Below are 15,669 nucleotides of genomic sequence, written 5' to 3'. Positions count from 1 at the left end.
CAATCTCCTGTCCTATACACACTCTCATTTGACCCTTCTTGGCAAGTCGTAACAATAACAATTTTTTTCTCAATGTTGCCACACGGTTTTTATCGCCATCCTGAAGCTATCAAACTCTGAGTGACAGCTGCGTTGTTGAGTAACATCGAGAAGAGGATAAAAACCGTGTGGTAATATTTTCAGTCAACTCTTTTTGCAATTACAAAAGTCGGATATTTTGTGCTACACTGTGGCTGATAAAGCTATCTCTTCCGACACTCTTCATATAGAAACAGTGGCGAGAAAGAGCGACGGAAAAAGATAGTCTAATAGCAAAGCAGAGTTTCGCCACTGTTTCAGAATTCGGTAGCATTCATTGGTTGTTAACCAGTTATTTGATAGGTAAGTTATGCACCTGCTATTATTGCAATGAGAGTTGATTAAATTTCATTAGATAGCAACCGATTGCAAAACTACAGCCTGGAATTTAAAAATTATGATACGAATAAAAAAGTTTGCACGAGAATGACAATTGAAATTACGAAGACGTATCATAAAGCAGTGAAATGATGATGAATACAAAAATACGCCACAATTTCACTTGTGACCTTCGCAGTACAAATTTGCAATTTTAAGATATGAATAAAACGAATAATCTACAAAAACATCAGATCAAAATTAAGTCTAAGAATAAAACATCAAATTATAGAATGAACGGGACTTGTAAAAGTTAGTCTTGCGTTGGGTTGTTGGTTTGCATGACCTAAGGGGGTTTCATTAGCCTCAATAGGTCCGTAAATATCACCAGGCGCTGCTAAAATTCTATCTTTGAGAAGCTGGATTGAGTTCATGATAGCTTTTCTGTCTTTTTTCGAATCAACTCCTATCTTTTTAAGCTGGTTAGCTTCTAACGAGAGAAGGTCTTGTAATTCGTAAATTTGATTGGAGGCGAATGCGTTTCTGTACGCGAATAGTTTGTGTTGCATTAGCCATTGGTCTACAGACATAAGCAGAGCCGAGTCCAGAGGTCGAGGAAGAGTGCTGAAACAAAATTTTACAAATTAGAGATTTATAATTTCCGAACTGATGTTTAACATGTTCAATAGGGGCGGGGGGGGGGGAGGGGGGGGGGTTGATGATTTTGTAGTCCAATGACTTGCCGATTATTTTGAAATTAAATATTAGATTTCACATGGACAAAATTTGTAAATCCAGAAAATAATTTATCAAAAAATACAGGATTTTATTTCCAAATTTTCAAAATTTTTTAAGATTGAGAATTATGATTGAGAATTTAAAGATTTTAAGATTGAGAATTTTAAGATCCAGATTTTTCAAATTATCAAAGAAATTTTTATGTTGAGAATTTTGCTTAGATTCTTATAACTGCTGAAAATGAATTTTTACCCAATATATGAAGATGGATAGTTAGAGAACCCGGAAGTTGGATTCTTCTCGTCGCCCAGAGCAGCCACAGCTTCGGCGTAAATGCTCCCTTGAACCCCAGATTTGCCCCCTTTCACTCTGCCTGGACTGGAAATCGAAGAATCAAAGGGCACGTCCCAAAGTCTGGGTTGTCGCATGAATGTCTCTAACGTCTCTCTCAACTGCGAGAAGAGAGGTCGAGATGTCCGGTCGGGGGTCCAGCAATCGTTGATTAGGGTTCCTAAGGTCTGGGGAGTTCTGCCCGGGATAGGCAGTCGTTGGCCACTTGTGAGGAACTCGCATATCTGGAACATATAGTTCTATGTTTCTAGCTTAAAGCCTTTTTTTATCAGAGTAAAAGAAAAAGGACTCTTAATCATTGATGTTCATCATTGGTTCAATCATGAGCTATTTAAAACGTTTTATTGTTGCAGGCATTTGAATATCAAGTAGTTCACAAATTTTCCTGATAAATATTTCAGGCTAAATAGTTTGCATAAAATTTATTCTTTCAACATTTTATAACTTTTCACAAATTTTGGTATTGTTACAAACAGTTTTGCATTTTAATACTGCGTACATCATATCCTCAGTTAAGTTTTCCAGGAATAAACTTCTAAAAGGAACCAATTTTGATTGTAGGATAGGTCTGAGTTTTCTATTGTCAAATGAGGAATAACAAGATGTATCAATTAAATGTGCAAATTAACTAAGAGAAACAGAATTCAGTACATCTCTAAGTGACATTTACAACACCTTCTTGATTTTTTTTGGGTGAGAACAAACTAATTTACATAAATCTGTTTCTTTTTTTGAAAAAAATTATGGTTAGTTCTGCCTGTTTGCAGCTTATACTTATTCAAATGCAATCACAGTTAGATACCCCGGTTTTGAATGATTATTTTAACTTGTTTGCTTCTCTCGCTTATTTACTTTTAAAAACTGGGTTATTTACTTTTGAAAACCCTAAGTTCTCTTCGAATCTGCCGCAGTCGCAAAATTACAACTGAGTTCTCTTCACTAAACGAGACAATGAAAATTTAGTTTTGATACACCGCTCCCCTCCCCCTCCCTTATTGGGTGAGAAAATATCTTACCCTTTGCTGTGTCATGTCAGCGTATGGAACTAGAACCGAGATGTTCTCAGTTGTCGGAATCGGCGACGAAGTCTGTCTTCGGTCACTCGTGCCTCCTGTACTTGTTTGCTCGCCGTGCTCCGAGTTCAAACTGGGCGCATTTGGGTGCGCTGTTGAGTATATGTGATCCGAACTGGAGTCAGAACCGAAAGTCGAAGTCGGGTTGGCCGAGTTGTTGGGTCGTGCAACCCCACTTGGAGAACTACTCCGATTGTTTACAGCTCTCGCCGGTGACGTGTTATTCTGCACAGCCGTGAACGAAGAGGTTCCGTTGTTGAAACTGCTGTTCAAAGCATCATTTTGGTTAGCTGTTGGTTTGTTATAACTGTTCGGGGTGCTGTTATTACTAGTTGGAGAGGTGGTATTGTTGATTGACAGGGTCATGCAGTTCATAAGTTCCCACGCAATCACGGCGAAGCTCCACACATCGGAAGAGGAGGAATATTTGCCACTTTGCAGCACCTCGGGCGCACACCAGGGGGTCAGGAAGTCCATTAACTGAAATGAGAGAAAAATGGGAATTAGTTAATATGAATAGAAATATTCAGTACAGTTAACTAGTCATAACTAATCATACAAATTGTCCTGCCTTTCTTTTTACAATTACAATGACTTTTGCATTGATAACTAGAATATACATTCCAAGTTTAGTCAACGCATCAATACTTTTTGAATATTTTGTGTATTGACAAATTTAGTTTAAAAAACTATAAGAAAGCAAATTCAATTAAAATTGAGGAAAAGAGCTGAGCTAGAACCTGAAAATTTTTATCTATAGTAGGTCTTCCGAGTTGTAACAAATTTTGCCAAGTTTTTAAACTTTTTCTTAAAAAAATAGTCCTTTTTCAGTAAATATTTTAAAAAAATTAGTACAAACTGCTCCAAATTGATACCTTAGTTTACCATAAACCACATTTTTTTCTAAAAAATTGTTTTACTAAAATTTTCAACTTTTTTAATCAACAAATGAACCTTTATCATTTAAACTCAAGATCTCTGCTATTAGATTTCCAAACTTGTTCAAACTTTTTCAAAAGCACTTTCCTGACAAAAACAAGCTGAGCCTCATTCAATTTTCACAACATGACTATAATTAGAGCACATTGATTTGTTCAATCTTTTGACAATAAAAAAACGAGTTAATTGGTAGTCTTGCACCAAATTTACCAAGCCGGCTACTTTTATAACAGGTAGCCTCGGGGCTTATTCACTTTGTACCTCACCGCACACTTTGATGCTAAGTATCTAATTAGTCATGTTTACGAGTACTTACCTTTGCAGCTATATTTCTTATTTGTTAATTATGAGTAGTTAAACTTGATAGTACAAAATTTGTTGCTGAACTAATGAGCTGATAAACGCGTCACTAATGAAATGGAAACAGTAAAAATCTTTATGGCAACACAGTTTCTTTTATCATGACTATGGCTCATTAGTCTATACTAGCCAGTTATATCAGTACTGGCTACTTTTCCATCCCCCGGTTTCTTTTGAAGTTGTCTGGTACTTTGAACAAAAAGGCCTTTTATGAAGCAAAAAGATTAAAAACATCACTTTATATGGGCTTTAATGGTACTGTAATATGACACGCAAAACTCGTAGGAGAAAAATGAAAAATGATGCGTTTATTATCTGCAGCAAGTCATTTTCAAGGATTTCTATTGAATAATTCAACGTAGATTTTGACAACAAGGCCATTTCAAGTCTTAATAATGAATGTATAACCAAATAGCGATAAGTATGTTATGATTTGAAATTCTGGCTAGTCAACGTTCGCAATTTAATTTTACAGAGCTCTAAATAACCCAATAGTTTCTTAAAACATTTAATGAATAATGTTAAAATGATTAATTTTTCTAGAGTTTAATAGAAAAGCTTAGAAATCAGTGTATTTATATTCAATCTGCAATTATCTTTCAATCTACAAAACATTTATGGCTAAATTTACGAAACTCATTATTTCTTTCTTGTTTCACCAAAGTTTTTATTGTCAGTGAAAGCATGGAGGGATTTATACAACATGAATTCTTTTTAAGAAACTGAAATGACATGTCTTTTAAACTAAACTATAGTCCAAATTGCGGTGCAAATTTTCGTTGTTCTGGATCGAAGATTCCCAGTACAACATATTGCATTGGGTGAAAGTGACAGTACAAAAAATTGAGATTTAACAAAGTCACGCAAGAACATACTCATATGTACTATGATGCATACACGCGTATGGGCAAAAAACAGCAGGGGCAGATTCGAAAAAAGACAGGACGCTGTAATAAGCTGGGGGTGTTTAGCCGAGCAGAAAATGCTTCACTCATTCACACTTGAGTAAACAGGACTAAATGCTTATTTCGAATGGATATATACAAACACATAAGAGACTTAGCTCAATGGAATCAATCTATAAATCACTCAACTCTCTTTTTTTTCCTTATATAAGATGTCTGCTTTTTTGAAGAGGGCTAACGTAATGGATAATTGTGCGTTTGTTTTAAAATTGCTCAATGGTCAGGGTAAAAAGGGGCGTTGTTTAGAATTAATGAACTCTTTTAAGCGGGGTACATTTATTGCCGTTTTAAAGGACAAAGTTCGATTTCGTAATTGAATTTTCAGTGACGTGAGAAAATTGGTACGATGAATGGAACCATTATACCACTAAACAATAGCTATGAATTATTTACAAAATGTTGACTAAAAATAAGGATTCGAAAAAAATAGGTATCTAATTTAAAGATTTCTTACAATTGTAGTGGGAATATTTTTGTTTATAGAAGTAATAAGGTGCCCTTTAACAACACTCAGCTTAATTCTGGATATAAACAACACAACTTGTAAACATTTTTGTCGAGGCTTTTGTAAATAGCAAAAAAATGGCTAACATGGCAAAAAATGTTTAAGAGCAAGTAGCTGGAGAAGGCTGCCATAATTGTACCACGTTTAAGTTTCAGGCGCGAAAAAAGTGATCATAGTCACAAAAAATGAGCTGTTGGGCTGCGATTACGGAGAAACAAAATTGTTATCATGATTCGGTAATTTCTTTATGCACTTAGAAAGATTTAAGCCAATCAAGCTAGATGAATGGGAAAGAATGGCGCTGAGGGGGGGGGGGGGGCTAAGGAGTGCGCCTAAGGTTACCAACCTGAAGCCATTCTTGACTCATGGACGGGCACTCGTCAAGAGTGACTCTGTGATCGAAGCCAGAGATCTTGCAGACCAGGTTGCTGTTCAATCTCACGTTCGCAGAAGTCAGAACCTAAAGACACACAACTATCATTAGTCAACAGACAGACTATCATTATATAATGTCAAAATACAATATCAATGGGCCGTCTCAGAAGTCATTAAACTCTTTTGAAAAATCTAAGTGCTCCCTGTCGAATTGTTTGTTGTTTATTTTCTGCTGAGTGACCAAAATTCTTCTAACCAAGCTAATCTATGTAACAAAAATTTTAATTAAAAACTCAGAAAAAAGTTAACAGACTATATAAAGATATGATACCAAAGATATCAGTGCCAATATGATTTGATCTCAAATAGTTTAACGAAAACCAAAATATGGTATAATAGTTGTTGACCATACAAAAATAATAAATTTTGATGCGGAGACTTTAGAATAACTATGTCATACCAATGGATTTTTTTTTCAAAATAATTACAAAATGGCAACTGAAATTCTAGGGCATTCTAGAATGTTGATAATTCCACAAAAATCGAGAACACATGCTATGTTGGTAATCAACTCTGAGCTAAAGTATCAATAAACGTAAATGCAATTGTTGTTGAAAGTCAACACCAGTTGTTAATAGCCAAATCAGTTAACTATAAAAGGCAGCGGATAAAATTTATTATTTTTCAAAGGCCAAAAGGCCAAATCGCTACAACACTCAGCAACGATGAGCAATCTGAACTTTTAACCGACGTTCTATAGTTAGATTAAATTGCTGTTAAATGCAAATTTGGTAACTTTAGTCTTCGCAAACAAATAATTTTCACAAAAGTGAAATGGCAACCCGAGTAGAGAATTGTGCTTACGGATTGTCAAGTTAGGAGTTTACTCACTTTGTGAACATATCCCACATCTGAGAGGTACTGCATTCCACAGGAGATACCCCGGAGGAAGTGGACAAACTGGGCCAGCATCTCTTTGCTCTGACCAGTTGGAATACCCCCACAATTATCACCCCCATTCTCCCCACTCTCGTCAGATCCCTCCCCACCAGATGAACTGGAATTTGATTGGGTGAAGGCGGCGCCCATGTACAACGCAAGGTTCCCGACTTCGCACATTTCTGTCATGAGGTTCCAAGTCGAATCTGAAATTGCAAATGACAATGATGTAGTTAGGTTTTAATTTATACCAGTAATTGATGCTGGAAATCTTTTTAGCCAGAGCTTCCACATGACAATCTCCTGCCGTTAAAAAATGACATCATAGAGCATAGCACAAAAAACTTAATCGTATTATCGTAAATTATAAAAAAGACTATGTAGCAAAATGGTCGGGTAATTTGGCATCAGGCTGAATCTCATTTAAGCACGACAGCAATTCAGAAAGAAATCCCACGCAAGCTCAGGTCCAAAAAGTAACTAACCCATGCACGAAATTCCGTATATCAACTGAACATTCGGGTGTCTGAACTGACTCATAGTACTGGCCTCAATTGCAAAACGTCTCAGCTCTGCCTGACTCACAGACATGCTCTTGATGAAGACTGGGATCTTAGCCGAAGAGTCGGGCTGGCCGAAAGCACCTCCACTGCTCAGCATTGTGTTTTGATACGAGTGTTTCGAGAATGAAGTGTCAATAAAACCCACCGAAGTTTCTCCGTACGTGCTCAGGAATTCTGCAACAAAATTATCACTCGTTTAGAGAAGAATTAGGATGTTTTAATGGAGAAGGAAAAGTTGACCAAAATATTTTTCTAGTTACTAGTTAACAAAAACTGAGCTGAATAACTTTCAATCTTTTTAGTCTATTTATTATCTATCTTTTATCAATTATAGATGTTTTAGATCTTTTAATAGGTTGCTTGGCCAAAAACTTGGTTATTTTGTCTTCCCTAATTTTTCATCAATTATTTTGTTTAATTCAAAGCCAAAGCCCTAGATTAATTTAAATTGAACTGCGTCAAAAAATTGCCAGCCCGAATATTTTACAAATTTTTCAGCACAAAATTCAGCTAGAACGAGTCGGCTCACAATTGTTGTCGAGGTAATTTAAATGAACCTTTTGGGTATCTGTTCTGGATCTGAAGTTCACAAGGGTCCAGAAATTGGCAGAACTCGGACACCATTTGTTTAATGTCCTCGTAGAATGCGGGTTCAATGAACGCCTGACCTATAGGCACCATACGTCCGTCAATCAGGGTCCCATCTGAAACACAAAAGGGCAAAAATTAACTCTAACAAAAATCATTCTTATCAAAAAACCCTAATTATTAACCCTTATTAACACATAAAAAGTGTAATATGACTACCATTATTTGAAAACGCTCGATTCAAAACATTTGGTTGTTTGAATTGAAAACAACCAAATTGAAAACCGAAAGGAAATGGACAACGTTTTTCGTTATTTCTTTGACAAGGTGTTTATCAAGCAACACTCGACAGTTTTTACATGATTAGTTATAATATTTAGACATCAAAAATAGTTAAGTACAACTTCAAACAATGATACAACTCTTGTGACTCTTAGCATGGCACAGAGTTCCAACAAAGTCCATAAAAATTGAATAAAAATTCTTATTGAGAGCATTTTTTCGCATTTTTTGTTTTCTCCGTTATCAGTTTTGTCTTTCAGGTAACAAGAACAGCTTGGCTTACTTCCAGCGGTCGTTTGCTTCAGATGGTTCATTAAATCATTCAAAAATTGGGGGTGATTTCAATATTTTCACGTTTTATTCAACAAAATTGAAGAAAAAAGTTTTGTTTGTTTCTATTTATATTTCTGTACAAAGTAGGTTTGTTAAGTAGAGCATATTTATGTCACCACGATTTTCTCCAGAATGCGTTAATTTGAATTTTCGCAGAAAAAAATAACATAGCAATAAACTCCATTTCTTTGAGTTTTTAGAACACCAAAAACACAACACACTAAATCGGTATTCAGTGTTCACATTTCACGGCTAAAAAATTATTTCAAATCAGTGTTTTTTGTTGCTACTAAAAAATATAGTAGAACATAAAATATTTTTTGCTGTTTTTATTTTTCATTAAAAAAGCAAAATGTTTTCTGTATACTATAACAATATACGTTCTTAAGAGCTCAAAACATAAGGTTAGGGATATATGACAGCCACGTGGACACAAAAATAGATTCAAAGGAATTATTAAAAGCATTGAATCAAAATTCTCCGAAAATCAAGGTTTCAAATTGTGACCTTTCACCCAAATTAGGAGTAAAAGTCGGGAAAACTTGCTTTTAATCACTTATCACTGCATTTTTAGGTTTAATCAGTGTCTAAATTACTATTTTAACCGGTACCATGACTTGAAAAATTTAATTAAATTAGCAAGAAACGCTTAAAAGCATAAAATTGCAGTTAACTTTAACAGTGACGCTTTTAAGAGGAAAATTATAAGGCAGCTTGTCAAAATTACCAACTGGCGTTTGCAATTTCACTTTAAGATTGGTTTTAGTTTCCTTCCTTAGTTAGAAAAGTGGCAGTGATTTTGACGGTGTTAAAAGCCTGCCTAAGTGCTACTTAATTTATGCACTCGCTTTGCATGACAAAGTCAAGCAGCTCATTAAAAAAGCAATCTTAGCCTAGGAAGTCTAATCCCAAAAGAACGGCCGTGCTAATTGTACGCAACGTCAGTTTTGATATTATTCCGTCAATCTAAACGCTTCATTGATTTCTAATTTGTTTGAGCTACTATAGTCACAACACATCAACCCCCTCCTCTCTCTCTATTGCCCACCCATATGTGAACTAAAAACCCTTTCACCCCCATCCACCCATTCTCCCACCTCTGTCCACTTTAGCCCCCATTATGATAAAGGGTTAAACAGGTAAATGGGAAAGGGGTTTTGGGTTGTGCGAGCGTTCTGACCCCATCAGAAGTGTGGGGGGGGGGGATTTTTCTATTCAAACCAATCTTTTTCTGGCAATTATTTCATATATCACCCCCCTTTTTTCTTCATCGCCTCCCTCTCCAATACCTACATTTGGTGACCCCCCTCCCCAGCATCATCATCATATTGCACGTTTAACTTGGATTGCAAGAAATAATCTTGCATTATTCTTTTTTTAGGGGCGGGGGGGGGGGTATTTTTTAGTTTCTTCTTTGCATTAAACGCTGTCTTGCGTGAAGGGTGAAGGAGATTTGTTGTTTTGGCGGGGATTAATCAGAGTTGGTCATTTGTTGATTGGGGGTGGAGAGGGGGGGGGGTTGGGGCGGAAATTGATTATCACCTGACTATTAGGATTCAAATTGACTCTGCACTGATGGGGAGGAAGGAAAGGGCATGGCACATGATGATAGAGGGAGAGAGATGAGGAGAGATTAGATGGAAATTGAGTCACAGTCCCTGTTGCACGCATGTCTCTTCACACAAGATTAATAACAACACCTTGTCCGCTCTTCATTTTTAATATTTCTAACAAATTTTTCACACTTTTGCAAATCAATTCATACTTTGAACCATGGCTATTTCAGTTTATTAAAAAAAAAACGGTTTGAACAGACAAACATCATAGTTGTCCATTTTCCGCGTGTCACAACAGCATTTACACAGCAAAAAATGAACAACGAAATCCGAAACAAAAATTTAACCAATACCTCGATCGAATTTCACCTTAAACTGGTTAACTGGAACTTAGTTGCTTTTAAAAGAAAAAATGTTAAAAAATTTTGAGTATTGAGGCGAACTCAATGTTTAAAATAAAAAATTCAACACGACCAGAAAAAAATTTCGATGCGTTACCATAGTGGTTGGGTGTGCTGGGCGGGCGGGGGGGGGGGGGTGAGTGAGTGAGTGAAGAGTTAGGGCGGGGGTGTTTAGGGTGGGTGGGGTACTAGAGAGGGAATGCGAGAAAAGGCAGGACAAAGGGAGAGAGAGGGAGAGAGAGGCGGCATTAGTTCCGGGGTGTCAAGTACATTTGAATGGGACAGGGTGGGTTGTGACAGGTGAGTTAATGGAAGAGACAGCCAATTTAGACCCAATCCAAATTAACCCACAATCATAACAATCCTAACGCTGGTGAACAAACTGCACTGCTCTGCTAAGCACTGCTGCTACTAATTCAAGCAGTAATACAACAGAAATGTTGATCAAATAGAAACATTTTTAGGGGCTAAAAAATCGACGATTTATTTGTTCTTGTAACACTATAAAAGTCCTTTTTATATTCGTTCCTACAGTATTATAAAAAGCTATTTATTTGTTTCTGAACTCTAAACTGAACTCGTGCTAGCAATATTTCAAAAATACCAACTGACGAGTCATTTCCAGCTGCACCCAACCAAAAAAAAATTGCCCGAACAAGAATTTTATACCAGTTTTCTTTCCCTCAACGCATGCAAAACTAAACTTATCGTTTAGTTCTTTATGTTTACGTAATCGCCCGAAAATTACGTTAAAAATCGGGTAATTGTTATGTTAAAACTTCATTTTTAAAACCAGCTGATAAAAGTTATTGAAAAAATGCATGCCGCCGTCTCCTGTGACTTCGTGTTTTTTATCAATAAATTGACCTATATAGGTTGAAGATTGAAAAAACCTTTTTTTTTCAAATAGAGATGAGCATGTACGTTTCGTATAGCATGGAAGGTTATCAAAGTGGCATTAATTCGAAGTAGCATTTCTGGAATTGACAAATTACTTCATCTTCAAAAAGGCCCGATAGAGAAAGAGCCGCTTTTATTGTACCCAAGGTTGTTGTATTGAAAAAGGGATTTGCTTCAAAGATCAAAACAAAATCGGACAACACAAATTCAGCCCTTCTCTGCTCGACCTTTAAATTAATCTATATCAAAGGATCTAAAATATACAAGACATATTTCACATTTAGAATTTTTATAAAACCTGTACATTGAAAATACGAATGCGATTCCATTTGAACGCTTGATGATCTGATACAGAAACTATTTTAAAAAAAGCGTAAAATAATTGCATATTTTTCTTAAAGGCTCATAGAAAAAGATAAAATAGCGAAAAAGAATGTGCACCCTATTTTTCTCTCTAGCACAAACACTAATGTATTCTTACTTCGCTATTTTTTTTCCAATTTTCATCAAATAAATAAAATGAGTATCAAATTTCCTCAAATGCTTCCATTTTCCATTAGCGACAACCACCACCCCCCCCCCCCCCCTCCCCCCACTACAACCACCCCGCCCGTCTTTATATCCAGCAAAATTGCAGCAAATTGAAGCTACACAGTCACATTAGCTCACATTTCCAATGTTGACGTAAAAAGCGGGGACCTCTTAAATTTCAGTCGCTGCAGCATCGAAGCAAGAAGAATAAAATTGTCGCCTCAAAAGAGGAAACAAATTAAGTCTTAATGAAATTTTTATTTAAAATATCCTGTTCAGCCGATTGGAAAAGATTCAAACACTAACTATGTTGGAGTCATAAATCAAGTTCAACTAACAAATTACTACCCCGAGTTTATTAACTTACAATAACCCGTAGTAATATATGGTCTCAGATCAATTTACAACCAATAATTTTTCACTCAGACCCAAACCTAATCAACAAGAAAGCTTAAATACTTTTCAGTTCACACAGTAAATTTCAACCCTCTTTACCGCAAAGCCCATAAAATGTCACAAAATGTGAAACTGAAAATGCGAACTGTCAATTCTAAAAAATTCATAACAAGACTACGTTGGAAATTCTTCGGGGTCGAAAGGCTTTTTAAATGACAGAGCAACTTAATTATCCACTTAATTATGGCAAAACATGCCTGCAATGTCAACTGCTGATTGGCGGGGTGAAAAGATAGAGGGGTTAAATGATAGCTGGTGAAATTATATAAGGGTTAAGGTATACGGGGTTAAATGAATCGGAGTGAAAAGAAGTAGAACCCTTAAAAATTATACACATACGTATAGACTACGATTAGCAAACTCACTACTAGCAAACAACAGAATCTTACGTCGGGAAATTTCAAAAGATATTTTCAAGATTTTTCAATCTTGGTGGAAAGTTCTGCAGTCAAGCACAGGTGAAAAAATGTATCGAGTCAAATAAAATATTTATGTATTTTTGCCCATAGTAACATCTTGCAAGATTCTTACAAACTCTAACTCTGTTCATGACTAGGGAAGCTAAACGTCTTTAAAAAATATGGATCTTCAACCAATCGAAAGTACTAACCTGGTGGGTTAAACATCATTGTGTTGTTAGTGGGCGATGCTCCCGAAATATGGGTGGAGGGGTAAGCTGTTAGAAGGGTGGGTGCCCCATTTCCATAACCCCCACAGGGCGACAGTTGTTTACAGTTGTTTATTGCAGCTGCATTCTGACGTCTGTACATGAATACTGCGCATGAACAGAGTAGGATGAAAAGGAAACAGATGACAGACATCATTCCGACCACCAGAATCAATTGTTTCTGAGTGACTTCGACCAGCTGACCTTCTGCAAAACACAATAACATTACGTGTACAAGACATAATATAAACACAAAAACACAGTACAAGCATTTATCATTTCCTCACTTTACTTCAAATGGGTATCTTGCAAGCTAAACATTTCTCCGGAATAATGCTTGATAGGCAATTTTCGTGAATCTTATCAGATAACCATTTTTTCAAAATCACGAAAGATAACCATTTTTGCAGAATCTTCCAAGATAACCACTTTAGCAAGACAACCATTTTATCGACATGTTTTCGTTCTTAGCTGATCTAAGTGGGGAGAACAAAAGCATATTGTAAGAGGCCTATTTCTTGTGAAGAAAAGAAACGGACTGCTGATATTAGATTAAATAAACTGGTAATCTGTTGTGTTGATGACAATATCATGTTAACCAAGTTAATTGTCAATTGATTTTCTTTTATCAAGACACCTATTTTTCCAAGAAAACCAGTTTTTTCAAGACAACTATTTGTCTCCAAACTCTCGCTAGATAACCAATTTGTAGAATCTTGCAGGCCACCATTTTTGCAGAATCTTGGAACATGACCATTTTTGTAGAATCTTGCATGATAACCACTTTCGCAGAACTCTGCAAGATAACCGTTGTTCAGAATCTTGCAAGATAACAATTGCCAAGGAGTCTTAAACGAAAATCATTTTTCCAGAATCTTTCTAGATAACCATTTTTGCAGAATCTTGCAAGATAACCCTTTCTCCAGAGTCTTGCAAGATAACCATTTTTGCTGGATCTTCCAACCTATCCAATTTTGTAGAATCTTTCAAGACAACCCCTTTGCAGAATCCTGCTTCATAGCTAATTTTGCAGAATGTTATCAGGTAATTCTTTCTGCAGAATCTTGCAAAACAACCATTTTTGCAGAATTTTATAGGATAACAATTTTTCTAGAATCTTGACAGATAACCATTTGCTAGAGAACCATTTTGCTAGGAAACGATTTTTGCAGAATCTTGCAAGTGAACCAATTTACAGAATCTTGCCTGATAGTCAGTTATACAGAGTCTTGCAGTATCACCATTTTTCCAAAATCTTGCAAGAACTGTTTTTCCAGAATCTTTGTGTAAGTTTTTTTTTAAAATTTTGCAAGATAACTATTTTTTACAGAATCTCAACGAAAGACTATTATTTTTCTAAAATCTTGCAAGAAAAATATTTTCACTGAATCATGCAAGATCGCCAATTTTCTAGAATCTTGTAAGATACCAACTTTTCAAGAATTTTTCTTTAAGATAACCATTTTTCTAGAATCTTATAAGATTACCCTTTTTCAAGAATCTTGCTGTAAGGTAACCATTTTTATAGAATCCTGCGAAATAATCTTTGAGCAGTTTGATATTTTCCACTGTGTTTTATAAGCGTTTTATAAGCGTATTATGCGGTTATTTTTCTTTTTGGATTTTAAGCGAAAAAAAATCGTGTTTATCAATGAAATATTTAGGATATCTAAGTACACGTTCGAAAGAAACGAGTGATTAACTCAGAAATTTTTTAAAAAACGATATTGCAGAAATTAATCGCCATTAAGTCCAGTAGACGTTTTTTATGGCCCCACTAGGGAGTCATTTTGATCAAACAGAAGCACTTTTGAGAAACCGATTTAGTTCATAAAGAATTATTTAGGGAATCAAGCTTGTGTTTAGGTAATTTGTCTATGCTGCCGTACTCAACGAGACGTTGACAATATGCGTAAAATGCACTTGTCAGATAATGCAGACAGAACTGATTGCAGACGGACATTCATTTATCAGTTCAGTTTTTTCAATTGTTTTTAGACTAACTGTTTTTTCTGATTTGGATCACAAATGATAAATTTCTAAACATACTTATGAAATGTGGAGTTAGTTCGGCTGTTTTGGGCTTCTGAGAAATAGTTTGTACTGAAATCCAAATTTAAAACCCGGGTTTTTTTCGTTTGTGTCCCCCCTCCCCGCCAGTGGGTGCATATTATTTGCACCCCTAAACTTATGTGCCATATTTTTACCTGTAACTTGGACGAATTGCTTCTTGGAGTAGATAATGGGCAAATCGGGGGAGACAACGGCTCCAACTTCAAACGCATAATTGCCAGGAACGAGATCTAAACAACAAACAATCCTATTTACCAACAATTATCTCAAAACATCATAAACATCCGCGAACTTGAGAGACGCAGAGGAGCTTAAAATTGCTTTTGAAACTCGGCTCGAGACCTCAATTCAGTTGATAAAGTTATCAAAACTGAATTAAATTTGAATTCATCTCTATTTTGATCTCGAGTATAACTGGAATTGATTGAAATGAAAACTAATTTACATTTTACTATTTACCGTATGTATATTGAGTTCATATACATTATCGCATGCATGTCTGTAAATGCAGGAGTGATATGCGAGTATGGAATATATCTAAGCCCCTTGGGGAATAAAGGCCGCGGGCAGGCAGGGTTTTATAGCTAGCGAAGGGTGAAGATTTTGAGGAGTGTGAAAGATTTATGGGAAGGAACTTAATAAAACCAAGTAATACATCACTCAAACCGTTCAATGGTT

At 35.9% G+C, this 15,669-nt stretch overlaps 1 protein-coding gene across 2 annotated transcripts in view; it reads right to left on the bottom strand.

Annotated features, from left to right (window-relative positions):
* Positions 1-493: 493 nt before the first annotated feature.
* Positions 494-15,669, bottom strand: part of LOC142340544 (ephrin type-A receptor 4-B-like) — a 56,204-nt gene continuing 41,028 nt past the window's right edge. For both annotated transcript variants that reach the window (XM_075391169.1, XM_075391168.1), the window contains exons 8-16: positions 15,126-15,221; positions 12,862-13,125; positions 7,762-7,908; positions 7,127-7,378; positions 6,594-6,847; positions 5,674-5,787; positions 2,502-3,038; positions 1,387-1,709; positions 494-1,020 (exon numbers count right to left, since the gene is read on the bottom strand). In XM_075391169.1, coding sequence (XP_075247284.1) covers positions 678-1,020; positions 1,387-1,709; positions 2,502-3,038; positions 5,674-5,787; positions 6,594-6,847; positions 7,127-7,378; positions 7,762-7,908; positions 12,862-13,125; positions 15,126-15,221 — 2,330 coding nt within the window. In that variant the 3' untranslated portion in view covers positions 494-677. The remainder of the gene's footprint in view (positions 1,021-1,386; positions 1,710-2,501; positions 3,039-5,673; positions 5,788-6,593; positions 6,848-7,126; positions 7,379-7,761; positions 7,909-12,861; positions 13,126-15,125; positions 15,222-15,669) is intronic.

This window comes from Convolutriloba macropyga, chromosome 6 (assembly GCF_964194025.1).
Source record: "Convolutriloba macropyga chromosome 6, txConMacr16.3, whole genome shotgun sequence".
Classification (NCBI taxonomy): domain Eukaryota; kingdom Metazoa; phylum Xenacoelomorpha; order Acoela; family Convolutidae; genus Convolutriloba; species Convolutriloba macropyga.
The sequence above is the reverse complement of the archived record's forward strand: the minus strand, read 5'-3'. Positions and strand labels throughout refer to the sequence as shown.